At 43.4% G+C, this 16,231-nt stretch overlaps 1 protein-coding gene across 1 annotated transcript in view; it reads right to left on the bottom strand.

Annotated features, from left to right (window-relative positions):
* Positions 1-2,814: 2,814 nt before the first annotated feature.
* PIAS1 (protein inhibitor of activated STAT 1) overlaps positions 2,815-16,231 on the bottom strand; it is a 67,757-nt gene continuing 54,340 nt past the window's right edge. The window contains exons 9-14 of the mRNA XM_066196799.1: positions 13,709-13,869; positions 10,946-11,076; positions 9,244-9,421; positions 7,235-7,377; positions 7,002-7,039; positions 2,815-5,557 (exon numbers count right to left, since the gene is read on the bottom strand). Of these exons, the coding sequence (XP_066052896.1) occupies positions 5,261-5,557; positions 7,002-7,039; positions 7,235-7,377; positions 9,244-9,421; positions 10,946-11,076; positions 13,709-13,869 (948 nt within the window). The 3' untranslated portion in view covers positions 2,815-5,260. The remainder of the gene's footprint in view (positions 5,558-7,001; positions 7,040-7,234; positions 7,378-9,243; positions 9,422-10,945; positions 11,077-13,708; positions 13,870-16,231) is intronic.

Genomic DNA, 16,231 nt, shown 5'->3' with positions numbered 1-16,231 from the left:
TTGGGAATCCGGGAGTTTGGGAGTTTAGGGGTTTGGGGATTCGGGAGTTTGGAAGTCCGGGAGTTTGGGAGTTTAGGGGTTTGGGAATTCGGGAGTTTGGGAGTTTAGGGGTTTGGGGATTCAGGAGTTTGGGAGTTTAGGGGTTTGGGGATTCGGGAGTTTGGGAATCCGGGAGTTTGGGAGTTTAGGGGTTTGGGAATTCGGGAGTTTGGGAATCCGGGAGTTTGGGAGTTTAGGGGTTTGGGAATTCGGGAGTTTGGGAATCCGGGAGTTTGGGAGTTTAGGGGTTTGGGAATTCGGGAGTTTGGGAGTTTAGGGGTTTGGGAATTCAGGAGTTTGGAAGTCCGGGAGTTTGGGAGTTTAGGGGTTTGGGAATTCAGGAGTTTGGAAATCGGGGAGTTTGGGAGTTTAGGGGTCTGGGAATTCGGGGAGTTTGGGAATCCGGGAGTTTGGGAGTTTAGGGGTTTGGGAATTCGGGAGTTTGGGAATCCGGGAGTTTGGGAGTTTAGGGGTTTGGGGATTCAGGAGTTTGGGAGTTTAGGGGTCTGGGAATTCGGGAGTTTGGGAATCCGGGAGTTTGGGAGTTTAGGGGTTTGGGAATTCAGGAGTTTGGGAATGACACGGGCAGGGAACGTTTGGGAAGAACCAAACCGAGACTTGTCCCAAGCAAGGCCGCCCTGTGGGGGGAGGCACAGAGACCTCGAGCCATGGGAATGCCGGAGCGGGAACAGGAATGATCCCATGGAGCCAGGGCAGGGCTGCAGGGCCCAGGTGACAAAGGCCAGCACTGACCCTGCAGCGGCACAGGGAATGGGGACACCGAGGCCAGCTGCCGTTCCCAGAGTGCCAGATCCCGGGATTCCAGCAGCACCACGTTCCATTTCCCACGGGATTAACGGGGGTTTGAAGCTGGAGCCCTCCTCCCACCAGGATCACAGGGAATGGGGAATGCTGCTGTCCAAGCCATTCCCAAAGTCCCAAATCCCAGGATCCCAACATTGCCATGTTCCATCTCCCACGGGATTAACGGGGATTTGGACCTGGGGAATGCTTCTGTCCGAGCTGCCATTCCCAAAGTCCCAAATCCCGGGATTCCAACAGCACCACCCTCCATCTCCCACGGGATTAACAGGGGTTTGATCCTGGGGAACTCTCCGATCCAAGCTGCCATTCCCAAAGTGCCAAATCCCACAATTCCAACAGCACCACGTTCCATCTCCCACGGGATTAACGGGGTTTTGGACCTGGGGAACTCTCCTTTCCAAGCTGCCATTCCCGAAGTCCCAAATCCCGGGATCCCAACACCGCCACCCTCCATCTCCCATGGGATTAACGGGGTTTTGATCCTGGGGAACTCTCCGGTCCGAGCTGCCATTCCCAAAGTCCCAAATCCCGGGATTCCAACACCGCCACCCTCCATCTCCCATGGGATTAACGGGGTTTTGATCCTGGGGAACTCTCCTTTCCAAGCTGCCATTCCCAGAGTCCCAAATCCCGGGATCCCAACACCGCCACCCTCCATCTCCGATGGGATTTCCCGGGTTTTGATCCCGCTGCTCTCGGGGTCTCCCTTACCAGGATCCATGGCAAGCAGCTGGGAGCAATCCCAAATTCCCGCTGGACCTTCCAGGAAAACCACGGCCCTCCCAGCCCCCCAATTCCAGAAAAAAAAACCCCCCCTAACAAACCAAACCCTCCAAATTATCCATGAAAAATCCGGAGGAGAGACAATCCCGGCAGAGAGGTTGAATCACTTCCAAAATCAGCCCGTTTCAAAAATAAAGTCTTGCCCATTTTCTATCCTTTTATTTCTTTTTTTTTTTCTTTTTTTTTTTTTTCTTCTCTCCATTTTTTTTTTTTTTTTTAATCTTTTGAACTGACATTTAATAAATTATAAAATCGGTGTATGGTGAAATAGAATATATATCAGCCAGAGAGAGAGAGAGAGAGAGATATGTATGAAATACAACATGCATGGGGGGGGAAAAAAAATAAAATAAAATAGAACAAAACCAACAAAAAGCAAAAAAAAAAAAATAAAAAAAAAGAAGAAAAAAAACCAAACTATGGAACTCACCTGGAAACTCACACACACGGATCTATAAATACATATATACACACACATATACATATATAAACACCAACAGTTTTCCTTTTTTTTTTTTTTTTTTTGTTTTTTTTAGCTGTGTTTTTTTTTTTTGTTTTGTTCCAAAATTCAAGTCAACCATTTAGTGGCGGAGGGATGCTGTAAAAACACTAAAAACGAGATTTTTTTTTGTTTTTTTTTTTTGTTTTGTTTTGGATGCCACATCATGTGAAACCTTTCAAATAACCATACGACTGATCAGACAGCAATACCTAATGCTACTTGGATTTCAAGGGGGTTTTTTTTTTTTTGCTTTTTTTTTTTCTTCTGTTTTTTAAAATTTTTTCCTGTTTTTTTTTCCTTTTTTTTTTCTTAATCAATGCGCGATTTCTTTATTTTTTATTTTTTTTTTTATAGGTAAAAGGTGGCCCTTTGTCAACGCGTGAAGCAGCTATTTGCAAATCAAATAGGTTTTCTTTTTATTTTTGGACATGAGAAAAAAAATTCAGACAAAGAATCTGCTCATTTTTCAGCATTCCTTAACTCTCTTTTTTTTTTCTTTTTTTTTTTTTTCCTGATAAACTCGTTTACCTGCACTTTCAACCAGTTACAAAAATATTTTTTACACCAGAGGAAACGTTTCCTCTCTCTGAACTGTGGAACTTTGGGACACGAGAGAATCACTTCCTTCCCTCCCCCTTTTTTTTTTTTTTTTTTTTCCTTTGACTTTAAAGAATCTCCTGAAAAAAAGAAAAAAAAACAACAACAAAAAAAAGAAAAATAAAAATCTGCTTTCCCAGCTATTTACACATTCCACTCCTTAAGAACTGGATCAGCCCAAACGACCCCCAAAAAAACTGAGAAAAATTTTCCTATGTCATGCACAAAAACAAAAAAAAAGAGGAAAGAAACCAACAAAAAAAAAAAATCCAGGAGAAATCCAAAAAAATCCAAAGGGAAAAGTGAATTTTGGAAGCCACTAAGGCCTAAAAGAGCTGGCTAAGGAGCAGCGAGGTGGATTTTCGTGGCGGGGCCGGGGTTCAGGACACGGAATATTCACGGGGAGAAGACGGAGCGCGGCACCGGGAGCGGCCCAGGCTGCACAGCCCATGCAGGGCGTGCAGGATTTGCAGGATTTGCTGCGGCTACTGCACGAAAAACGAGGAGTCGTTTTTATTCCGGGCAGGCGGGGCACGGCCGAGCTGCCCCACCCGAGGCCGCTCGTGGTTTTAAAGGTGAAATGGAAGGACAAGCAGCTCCACGAGGTCACGGCGGGTTTGCTGGGGACAGCTCAGGTTATCCGAGCAGGATTGAAGGACTGAGGAATAAAAACCTCCAGGCCGAGGGAGGTTTGGGTTTGGGGCTGCACTTCCCGAAAATGGGAGATCTTGTGTCACAGACCATTCCTCGGCTGGATTTGGGGCTCCAAATCCCCAAAAACGGGAGATCTTGTGTCACAGACCATTCCTCAGCTGGATTTGATGTTGATTTGGGGCTCCAAATCCCCAAAAACGGGAGATCTTGTGTCACAGACCATTCCTCGGCTGGATTTGGGGCTCCAAATCCCCAAAAACGGGAGATCTTGTGTCACAGACCATTCCTCAGCTGGATTTGATGTTGATTTGGGGCTCCAAATCCCCAAAAACGGGAGATCTTGTGTCACAGACCATTCCTCGGCTGGATTTGGGGCTCCAAATCCCCAAAAACGGGAGATCTTGTGTCACAGACCATTCCTCAGCTGGATTTGATGTTGATTTGGGGCTCCAAATCCCCAAAAATGGGAGATCTTGTGTCACAGACCATTCCTCAGCTGGATTTGATGTTGATTTGGGGCTGCACTTCCCAAAAAATGGGAGATCTTGTGTCACAGACCATTCCTCAGCTGGGATTTGGGGCTCCAAATCCCAAAAAACGGGAGATCCTGTGTCACAGACCATTCCTCAGCTGGGATTTGGTGTTGATTTGGAGCTTCACTTCATAAAAATGAAAAATCTTACCCCAAAAGTCATTCCTCAGCTGGGATTTGGGGCTCCAAATCCCAAAAAATGGGACATGCTGTCCCACAGGTCGTTCCTCAGCTGGGATTTGATGGAGTCAGGCCCTCAGGAAAAACTGAATCCCAGAAATGTGGAATATTCTGAGCTGGGAGGGACCCACAAGGATCCAAATCCTTGCACAGGGCAGCTCCAAATCCCGCCCTGGGAGCTTTGTCCAAACATTCCTGGAGCTCTGGGAAGGATTTTCCCTGCAATCCAACCTAAAAATCTCCCACTCAGCTCCCTGGATGGGTTTGCAACATTCCTGATTAAATCATGGAATCCCAAAGGAGAATTTGCCTGGAGAGAGGGGCACAAGGAACCAGAAACGGCAAAAAAAAGAAAAATCCTCCCCAAAAAAACCCCAACCCCAGTCCTGAAAGGGCTCTGGGCTGCAGAGAACCAGGGAATTCTCAGGAACTCTGCTGCCAGAATTAGGAAACCTGCAGGAAATTATGGGATGGGGGAAGTGGATTCCACCAGCCAAGGGAAATGTCTCCAGGAGGAGAAAAAACCCTCTCGCCCAGCTGGAACTTTAGAAGTTCAGCTCCTCTCCTGCGTCTTTACTGTGGAGAACAAGAATGCCATTGGTGTTCAAACCAGAGGGGGGAAAAAAAAAGGAAAAGAAAAGGAAAGAAACTCACATGACAAATGCACAGGTGTAAAATCTTCAGCATCCGTAAAAATGAACTGAAGCTCCTCGGTTTTTTTTTTTTTTCTTAAAATCGTTTTTTTTTTTTTTTTTTTCTCTTTTGTCTTTTTTTTTTTTTTCTTATTTTTTTTTTTTTTACCAGCGAGGCCATCTTAGGTTTTTTATATACAAAAGTAAAACTGAAAATAGACTTTTTTTTTTCTTCTTCTTCTTCTTCATCTTCTCGTCCCTCTGTTTGTTCTCTGTACACGCATAAATTTTTCTTTTTCCCCCCTTTTCTTAAAAAAAAAAAAAAAAAAAAAGGAAAACCCCCCCCCCCAAAAAAACCGCTTTGTCTTAAATTTTCTTTTTTTTTTTTTTTCCCCACTCAGAACAGAAAGGAAAACACGATCCCTCTGTCCCATCCTAACAACCCCTCCCCACCCCCCCAAGAAAAGAAAAAAAAATAAAAACAAAAATAAAAAGAATACAAATAAAAAAACCCGATCAGTCCAAGGAGATAATATCTGGTATGATACCAAAGATGGAGGCCGTGTCCGTGCTGCTCCTGCCGGCCACGGCGTGCCCGTGGTTCTCCCGCAGGCTGTTGGAGGACACCAGGCTGCTGTTGCTGCCGCTGCTGCTGCCGTTGGTGGCCGGCAGAGAACCGCTCCCGCCGGCGTTGAGCTGATCCAGGAACATCTGGGACGAGGCGTAAGGGAAAAAACGGGAGTGCAAAAGTTCCTGATCGTCCGAGGCCGAGACGGCGGCGGCGGCGGCGGCGAGGAGGGAGGTGTTGTAATGCTGCGGGGAGGGAAGGGTTAAAAGCCTGCGGTTGAAAGAGTTTGGGAAAAATGGGATTTGGGGTTTGGGAGGTGTCGAGAGGTGGGATTTTAAAGGGAATTTTAGCTGCGGGTTTTAATTTAAGGATTAGTTCTAGCGCTCGTTTCTGAACCGAAAAGGGATTTGGGGATGCTGGGGTTACAAAGAGCACGGAGGGAATGGGATCAGAAAAACTAAACTAGGAAAAAGGACCAGCAGGAATGGGATCAGAGAACCCAAAGCGGGAAAAGGACAAACAGGAATGGGATCAGGGAACCCAAAGCAGGAAAAGGGCAAACAGGAATGGGATCAGAGAACTCAAACCAGGAAAAGGACAAACAGGAATGGGATCAGAGAACTCAAAGCGGGAAAAGGACAAACAGGAATGGGATCAGAGAACCCAAAGCGGGAAAAGGACCAGCAGGAATGGGATCAGAGAACTCAAAGCGGGAAAAGGACAAACAGGAATGGGATCAGAGAAATCAAAGCAGGAAAAGGACAAACAGGAATGGGATCAGAGAACTCAAACCAGGAAAAGGGCAAACACGAATGGGATCAGGGAACCCAAAGCGGGAAAAGGACAAACAGGAATGGGATCAGAGAACCCAAAGCGGGAAAAGGACCAGCAGGAATGGGATCAGAGAAATCAAACCAGGAAAAGGGCAAACAGGAATGGGATCGGGGAACCCAAAGCAGGACAAGGACAAGCAGCAGCACTTCTGGGTTTATTTTTTCTGTTGTTTTTTAGCTGTTAAACAAATTCCTTGGGGGCAAACGTTTCCCCCAGTTCATCCTGCCAGCCCCCAAAGTCAGGGGGAGGCAGAGCTGGGGGGTGGAACTGTGCTGATCCCTGCTGGGAGCGAGGCAGAATCCCGGGAAAATGCGTTTAGGGCCCACGGGACGGGCTCCGAGCCACCAAAAATCCCATCTGAACACAAAGTTCCTCCCTGAGGGAGAACTTCGCTCTCAGCGTCTCTTCCCACCGTGACTGAACATCCCAGCCTTGCTCCCAAAGACTTCTCCACTGGCACAAGCAGAGCAGCACTCCTTGGATCAGAAGAATTCCCAGGATTTTGGATATTGAGATTTCCTGAACCCAAATTCCCCAGTGCAGGCTCTGCCCTCCATGGAGAAATCAAAATATCCCTCAACTTTTAGTGCAATTTTGGTGCAATTTTGGTGGAATTTCCCTCCTTGGGAGAGCAGGAAGGGCAGGGAGACATCCCAGCTCCCTTTTTTTTTTTTGAGGAGAAGGGATCAAGCTGCACCTTCAGCCACCATTCCAGAACAAAGTGGCTGCGGATTTAACCCCTGGCTCCCCAAGTGTTGATTTTTGCTGAGCTCAGATCATGCTGCTGCTGTTTCCCGCACGGCAAATCCTGCTTGGGAAAGCGTTTCCCACGGGATTTGTTTCTCCCTGACTCACCTGATTGTCACCTGACAGGAAAGGGAAGAAATCTAAACCTGTAAAAAGAGAGAGAAAAAAACAAAAACAAAACAAAATTGAGCTTCTCCAAACAGCCCCTCTCCATTTTACCCACCACTTATTTTGAAATAAAACCGGCGACGTCTCGAGTTCTCTTCGCTGCCAGAGACATTAACCTAATTATCTTTATTTTGTAATTAATCTCAGAGCCGGGGGAGAGGCAGAACTCTCACCTTGCAGGTCGTAAGGCATGGGTGTCATGTGGAATGGATGCCTGTAGTCCTGGATTAGGGATGTGTTGATGTAGCTGGTGTCCACAGCTGGGAGGCTCGGGGTTCTTGACACTGGAGAAGCTTGGTGCGGTAAATTTAAAATGCTGCAAGCAGGGGGAAAAAAATGAATTTGTTAAAAGCATAAAATCCACTCCTGGGTTTGTTGCTAATGCTGATCTGCCTCTTTTCAAATGGAACTTCAACTCAAAACCCATTCTGAGCTCCCTGGAAGACGTGCAGCAATTTCAGGGCTTCACAAGAGCATCACACATTCCCCAGGCTCTCTCCTCCCAGTATTTTTCGTCGGGAAAATCAGCTCAGTCCAAGGCAGCTGGAATTTAGCAAAGGAAATCGGGGAATTCAGGCAAGGAAACTCAGGGATTTAGGAGAGGGAAGTTCAGTCCCAAGCAGCACAAACTGGTGGCTGGCACTGGAAATGGTGCTGGGATCTCTAGAAATGTCTTACATTGATTCCCTTTGCTCCACTGCACAAACACAGCTGAAATATTTGTGTTCCACACTCAAAGCTTTGATTCCCTTTGCTCCATTGCACAAACACAGCTGAAATATTTGTGTTCCACACTCAAAGCTCTGATTCCCTTTGCTCCACTGCACAAACACAGCTGAAATATTTGTGTTCCACACTCAAAGCTTTGATTCCACTTGCTCCATTGCACAAACACAGCTGAAATATTTGTGTCCCACACTCAAAGCTTTGATTCCCTTTGCTCCACTGCACAAACACAGCTGAAATATTTGTGTTCCACACTCAAAGCTCTGATTCCCTTTGCTCCACTGCACAAACACAACTGAAATATTTGTGTTCCACACTCAAAGCTCTGATTCCCTTTGCTCCACTGCACAAACACAACTGAAATATTTGTGTTCCACACTCAAAGCTCATTCCCAGTGCACCATTTCACAAACACAAACGGAAATATTTGTGTCCCACACTTAAAGCTTTCTGTGCACCATTCCACAAACACAACTACAATATTTGTTGCACACTCAAACCTTTGATTCCACTCGCTCCATTTCACAGACACAAATGAAATATTTCCTTGTGTTCCACACTCAAAGCTTTGATTCCACTTGCTCCATTTCACAAACAAGTATTTGTTGCACACTCAAATCTTTGATTCCACTCGCTCCGTTAAATCTTTGATTCCACTCGCTCCATTTCACAAACCCAACTAAAATATTTGTGTTCCAGTTAAATCTTTGATTCCACTCGCTCCATTCCACAGACACAACTGAAATATTTCTTTGTGTTCCACACTCAAACCTTTGATTCCACTCGCTCCGTTTCAGACACAAATGAAATATTTCCTTGTGTTCCACACTCAAAGCTTTGATTCCACTCGCTCCATTTCACAAACCCAACTAAAATATTTGTGTTCCACAGTTAAATCTTTGATTCCACTCGCTCCATTCCACAAACACAAGTGAAATATTTGTCGCACACTCAAACCTTTGATTCCACTTGTTCCATTAAATCTTTGATTCCACTCGCTCCATTCCACAGACACAACTGAAACACTTGTTGCACACTCAAACCTTTGATTCCACTTGTTCCATTAAATCTTTGATTCCACTTGCTCCATTCCACAAACACAAGTGAAGTATTTGTTGCACACTCAGACCTTTGATTCCACTCGCTCCATTCCACAGACACAACTGAAATATTTGTGTTCCACAGTTAAACCTTTGATTCCACTCGCTCCATTCCACAAACACAAATGAAGTATTTGTTGCACACTCAGACCTTTGATTCCACTCGCTCCATTCCACAGACACAACTGAAACACTTGTTGCACACTCACACCTTTGATTCCAACCTCGGGCCTCGTGACCTGAGAGCAAAACCCCGAGCCACCAACCGAGGATTTCCCCCAAACTTCCGAAGTCTGACGCGCACAGACCTTCCCAGGGCCGATTCCTTTCGGAATCGGCGCCTTCTCTGTCCTCACCCCTTGCTGTTGACGGGTGAGGCGGGCGATATGGAGGGGCAGCTCCTCTTGGCCGAGGGCTCCTCGTCCTCCTCGTCGGAGGAGCTGTCGATGGTCAGGTCGATCACCTCCACCTTCTTGTTCTTGGTGGACGGCTGGTGGGAGGACACCTGGTGCTCCAGGGACGAGCTGATGCAGCCTGCACAGAAACAATCAGCGTCAATCAGCTCGGTAAAAAAGCTCCGAGTGAAGGGAAAATAAGGATAACGGAAGTGGCAGAACGTTGGGAGCTTTAAAGCGCCGTCAGCCCCAGAGAGGTGTGACCCAGTGATGAAAGGGAGAAACACGGGGCTGAAGATGAGCATTTGGAGAGGGAGAGGAGCAAAGGGGATCCCAGCCACGGGATCGGGATATTTAAATACAAAAATTAATTAATTAATAAACAAACAAATCAGTATATTTAATTTTATGTGGCTTAGGGTCATCCCATAAATGATTAACGGGAGAAACATGTGGTTAAAAATGAGCATTTGGAGAGGGAGAGGAGCAAAGGGGATCCCAGCCACGGGATCGGGATATTTAAATACAAAAATTAATTAATTAATTAACAAACAAATCAGTATATTTAATTTTATGTGGCTTAGGGTCATCCCATAAATGATTAACGGGAGAAACATGTGGTTAAAAATGAGCATTTGGAGAAGTGAAGGAGCAAAGGGGATCCCAGCCACGGGATCGGGATATTTAAATACAAAAATTAATTAATTAATTAACAAACAAATCAGTATATTTAATTTTATGTGGCTTAGGGTCATCCCATAAATGATTAACGGGAGAAATATGTGGTTAAAAATGAGCATTTGGAGAAGTGAAGGAGCAAAGGGGATCCCAGCCACGGGATCGGGATATTTAAATACAAAAAATAATTAATAAATAAACAAACAAATCAGTATATTTAATTTTGTGTGGCTTATGGTCTCCCCATAAATGATGAAAGGGACAAATATGTGGTTAAAAATCAACATTTTTGAAAGGTGAAGGAGCAAAGGGGGTCCCAGCCAGGGGATCAGTACATTTAAATATCAATATATATAAATAAAATATTTATTTATTTATTGTATATATATATATATATATATATATATATATATATATATATATAAATATATAGATATAAATATATATATAAATATAAATATATATATAAATATAAATATACATATAAATATATAAATATAGATATATTAAATCTAAAAAATTTAAAAATATAAGTTTTATTTTATATATATAAATAAATAAATTTAATATATATAAAAATAAATATAAATAAAATAAATACGAATCTAAATAATAAATAAATATAAATAAAGATATAAAATGTATTTATTTTTATATAGAAATAAATAAATAATTTATAAAATAAATGCAGATAAATATAGATAACTAATAAATATAAATAACAATATAAATTTTATTTATATATAAAAATAAAGGATTTATATATATATAAAATAAATATATTGTAATATAAATATAAATAACAAATAAATATCAATAACAATTTAAATTTTATTTATATATATATAAATAAAAATTTATATATATAGAATAAATATGATGTCTTATAATATGAATATAAATAACAAAGAAATATGACTGAAATGATAGATTTGATTTCTTTGTACGTAAATAAATATCAGCCGAGAGGCAGAGGGGACCCCACCATCCACTCCGTTGTAGGACGCCGTCACCTCCTGCACCTCCTTCTTGGACCTCATGGGAGCCCAGGACCCGTCCTCCTTGAACTGGATTTCATCACAGTCTGTGCAAAACTTCAGGATCTCCATGAACAGCCTGCGATGAAAAATAATTCCTGTCAGTCCTGGAAAAAGAGCTTTTCTTGTTTTAGCTTTATTACCCGAAACATGCAAATCTGCAAAAATGAAAGTAAAATCTGTAAAAGAAAAACAAAAACAAAAGCAAAAAAGCTACAAAAATGAAATTAAAATCTGTAAAAAAAAAACAAACAAAAAATCCACAAAAATGAAATTAAAATCTGAAAAAAAACCCAAAAAATCCACAAAAATAAAATTAAAATCTGCAAAAAAAAAAAAAAAACCAAAACAAAAAATCCACAAAAATGAAATTAAAATCTGCAAAAAAAACCAAACAAAAAATCCACAAAAATGAAATTAAAATCTGAAAAAAAACCCCCCAAAAAACAAAAAGTCCACAAAAATAAAATTAAAATCCGCAAAAAAAAAACCAAAAAACAAAAAGTCCACAAAAATAAAATTAAAATCCGCAAAAAAAACCCAAAAAACAAAAAATCCACAAAAATGAAATTAAAATCTGCAAAAAAAAAACAAACAAAAAATTCACAAAAATGAAATTAAAATCCGCAAAAAAAAACCAAACAAAAATTCCGTAAAAATGAAATTAAAATCCACAAAAAAACCCAAAAAACAAAAAATCCACAAAAAAAAATTTAAAATCTGCAAAAAAAACCCCCAAAAAACAAAAATTCCACAAAAATAAAATTAAAATCTGCAAAAAAAAAATCAAACAAAAATTCCACAAAAATAAAATTAAAATCTGCAAAAAAAAACCAAACAAAAATTCCACAAAAATGAAATTAAAATCTGCAAAAAAACCCCAAAAAACAAAAAGTCCACAAAAATAAAATTAAAATCTGCAAAAAAAAACCAAACAAAAAGTCCACAAAAATAAAATTAAAATCCGCAAAAAACCCCCAAAACAAAAAATCCACAAAAATAAAATTAAAATCTGCAAAAAAAAACCAAACAAAAATTCCACAAAAACAAAATTAAAATCTGCAAAAAAACCCCCCAAAACAAAAAATCCACAAAAATAAAATTAAAATCCACAAAAAAAAAAACCACCCAAACCTCCTAAAATAAAATAAAAATCTGCAAAAAAACCCCCCAAAATTCTGCAAAAAAAACCCCCCCCAAAACCTGCAAAAATAAAACAAAAAAAATCGTTTAAAACCCCCCAAAATTCTGCAAAAATAATTAAAAAAAATGCAAAAGAAAACAAAAAAAAACCCTGCCAATCTCCCTCTCCTCCCGATTTCGGAGCATTCCCCCCAGATAATCGTTTTCTCTTTGGGACGAGGCTGAGAGGATTAACTCCCGGGGGAGGACGGAGGACAAGGAGCCGCCCGGGAACTCCTGAGCAGCAGCAGCAGCAGCAGCCGGGCTCCTCGGGTGCTCTGGGGGCAGCCGCGGCCCTCGGGGAGGCTTTGGGGTGGTTTGGGGTGGTTTGGGGGGATTTTGGGGTGGTTTGGGGGGATTTTGGGGCAGTTTGGGATGTTTTGGGGGATTTGGGGTGGTTTTGCTCTGTTTTGGGGTGGTTTTCGTCTGGTTTGGGGTGGTTTGGGGATATTTTGGGGTGGTTTGAGGATATTTTGGGGTGATTTGGGGATATTTTGGGATGTTTTGGGGATATTTTGGGGTGGTTTGGGGGGATTTTGGGGCATTTGGGGTGGTTTTGGTCTGTTTTGGGGTGGTTTTCGTCTGGTTTGGGGTGGTTTTCGTCTGGTTTGGGGTGGTTTGGGGGGATTTTGGGGCAGTTTGGGGTGGTTTTGGTCTATTTTGGGGTGGTTTGGGGGGATTTTGGGGCAGTTTGGGGTGGTTTTGGTCTATTTTGGGGGGATTTTGGGGTAGTTTGGGGGGATTTTGGGGCGGTTTGGGATGTTTTGGGGAATTTGGGGTGGCTTTGGTCTGTTTTGGGGATATTTTGGGGTGGTTTGGGGGGATTTTGGGGCAGTTTGGGGGGGATTTCAGGGGATTTTGGGGCAGTTTGGAGGGATTTTGGGGTAGTTTGGGGGGATTTTGGGGCGGTTTGGGATGCTTTGGGGGATTTGGGGTGGTTTTGGTCTGTTTTGGGGTGGTTTGGGGATATTTTGGGCTGGTTTGGGGGGGATTTCAGGGGATTTTGGGGCAATTTGGAGGGATTTTGGGGCAGTTTGGGGGGATTTTGGGGCGGTTTGGGATGTTTTGGGGGATTTGGGGTGGCTTTGGTCTGCTTTGGGGTGGTTTTGGTCTGTTTTGGGGTGGTTTGGGGATATTTTGGGGCAGTTTGGGGGGATTTTGGGGCAGTTTGGGATGTTTTGGGGGATTTGGGGTGGTTTTGGTCTGTTTTGGGGATATTTTGGGGTGGTTTTGGTCTGTTTTGGGGTGGTTTGGGGATATTTTGGGGTGGTTTGGGGATATTTTGGGGTATTTCAGGGTATTTTGGGGTGGTTTTGGCCTATTTTGAGGCGGTTTTGTTCAATTTTTGGGTATTTCAGGGCGGTTTTGGCCATTTTTTGGGCTATTTTGAGGCGGTTTTGTTCAATTTCGGGGTGGTTTCGGGGTCCCAGGTCCCCAATTAAACACGGAGAGTTCCAACGAAGAGGGAACTCCAGCCCCGTTTGACTTTGGGGGCACCCCCTGCGGGGTCTGACCCCAGCTGCACTCACCCATCGATGATGAGGTGCTCGTAAGGAGCCTTTTTGTCACACACGGGGCACACCCAGGTGGGTTTCTTCTCGTTCATTTGGATGTAGAGAGTGGCATCAAAGCACTGCAGGTGGGAGCAGGTCAGGGCCCTGCAGGGGATGGTCAGGCGCATCTTGCCGAGCTGGAAGAGAAATGAAAATCAAGATTTTATTGCCTTGGTGGTTAAATTAACCACCAGGGTTTGTCTGCCTGAAGAGAGACCAGAGTTAGGCTGAGTTGTGTCCTCAGAAGTCCGAGTTTTGTCACAGTTCTCCCTCCTTCCTGCAGGTTCGGAATGGCGTAAAAAGGGAATAAAAAAATCACATCTGGGATGGTGGTTTTGATGAATACATCACTACGATTTCGAAGAATACATCCTGCCCTGTTCCTGTAACAAAATGCAGGGCTCACTGAGCGAACGGCAGGACCAAAACCAGAACTATGCTTCGTTTTCCTGGAAGTATCATCACCCTGAAAAGGAATTTCGCCTCAGTGTGCAATAAAAATCTGCTCACAAACCCCCAGCAGCTGCCCTGCGGCTCAGGAGGGGCTCGGGGCGGCCACACCAAAGGGGAGAAGCAGCATCGTCTAAACATTTTCACCACGTGAAAACCCAAGAAAACCATCCCTCCTGGAGAACCGTTCGTGCCGAGCAGTCTGGGGTGGTGTTTATTTGGCTGAGACACCCACCAGGCCTGCATTTGGGCAGCTGTCTGGGAGCAGCGTTCTTCGGAGCAGGATCTCCCGTGGATCGCGCTCAGCGCTGCATTTGTGTTTAATTTGACGTGGATCACGTTCAGCACTGCACTGGCGTCACCATATTTAATTTTACGTTGATAATATTCAGCACCGGTGTCAATGCATTGGATTTTATGTGGATCATGCTGAGCACTGCACTGGTGTCAGCAGATTTAATTTTATACGGATTACGTTCAGCACTGCACTGGTCTCAGTGTATTTAATTTTATATGGATTATGTCCAGTACTGGTGTCAGTGTATTTAATTCTACACGGATAATGTTCAGTATTGGTGTCAATATATTTAATTTTCTATGGATCATGTTCAGCACTGCACTGGTGTCAGTATATTTAATTTTACACGGATGATGTTCAGTATTGGTGTCAATGCATTGGATTTTGTATGGATAATATTCAGCACTGCACTGCTGTCAGTGTATTGAATTTTCTATTGATAACATCTCCATATATTTGATTTTCCCTGGATAATGCCCAGCACTGCACCGCTGTCAGCGCATTGAATCTTCCCTGGCCAACGCTCAGCGCTGGTGTCAGTCCGAGCAGGATAACCACAGGATGGCACCACAACATCCCAAGCCCGGAGGAGAACAAAGGCTCCTCTCACAGGCGCCACTTCCTCCGGCGTCACGCCAGGAGGGGTTTGTTCATCCCCCCGAACCCCAACCCCAACCCCTCCGCCCCCTTCCCGGCACGTCCCGTTTGTCTCCCTGCCGCTGTCGCCGCCACCGAGTGCCCAGGGCTGGAGGGGACACACCATTCCCTGGAGACACAACTCCCACAGGAGATGCTCTGCTGCCAGGTGCTTGGCACCTCCTGCCCCCAAATCCATCACCAAGAACATCATTCCCGTCCCAAAATCCATTATTCTCATCCCAAAATCCAACATTCCCATCCCAAAATCACGTTTCCCGTCCCAAAATCCATTATTCTCACCCCAAAATCCAACATTCCCATCCCAAATCACGTTTCCCATCCCAAAATCCATTATTCTCATCCCAAAATCACATCATTCCCAACCCTAAATCACACATCCCAAAATCACATTACTCCCATCCCAAAATCCATTATTCTCATCCCTAAATCACATCATTCCCATCCCAAAATCACGTTTCCCATCCCAAAATCCATTCTTGCCATCCCAAATCACACATCCCAAAATCGCATGATTCCCATCTAAAATCACATCATTCCCATCCCTAAATCACATCATTCCCAACTCTAAATCACGCATCCCAAAATCACATTACTCCCATCCCAAAATCCATTATTCTCATCCCAAAATCACATCATTCCCATCCCCAAAATCCATCATTCCTATCTAAAATCACATCATTTTGGTTGAAAACCTCTGCCTGTGATGCCTCTGAGGGGAAAAAAATAAAGCAGATTTAAAAACCAGGAAGATTTTCCCAAAGTTTTGGTAGAAAAATTTTCAAACCAGGAAGCTTTTCCCAAGGGTTTGGTAGAAAAATTTAAAAACCGGGAAGCTTTTCCCAAGGTTTTGGTAGAAAAATTTAAAAACCGGGAAGCTTTTCCCAAGGGTTTGGTAGAAAAATTTAAAAACCGGGAAGCTTTTCCCAAGGTTTTGGTAGAAAACCTCTAACAAAGATGGGATTTGAGCTGGGATTTAACCACGCTCAGAGTTCACAGGTTGATGCTCTTTTCCCCATTTTTGGCACTGAACCTCCTGGACCAGCTCAGCCGCAGAATAATTAAAAATAAAAAAAGCAGGGATGCATCCCAAC

The sequence above is a fragment of the Chamaea fasciata genome, unplaced genomic scaffold, assembly GCF_029207755.1.
Source record: "Chamaea fasciata isolate MVZ Bird 193981 ecotype frontalis unplaced genomic scaffold, bChaFas1.0.hap1 SCAF_14, whole genome shotgun sequence".
Lineage (NCBI taxonomy): Eukaryota > Metazoa > Chordata > Aves > Passeriformes > Sylviidae > Chamaea > Chamaea fasciata.
The sequence above is the reverse complement of the archived record's forward strand: the minus strand, read 5'-3'. Positions and strand labels throughout refer to the sequence as shown.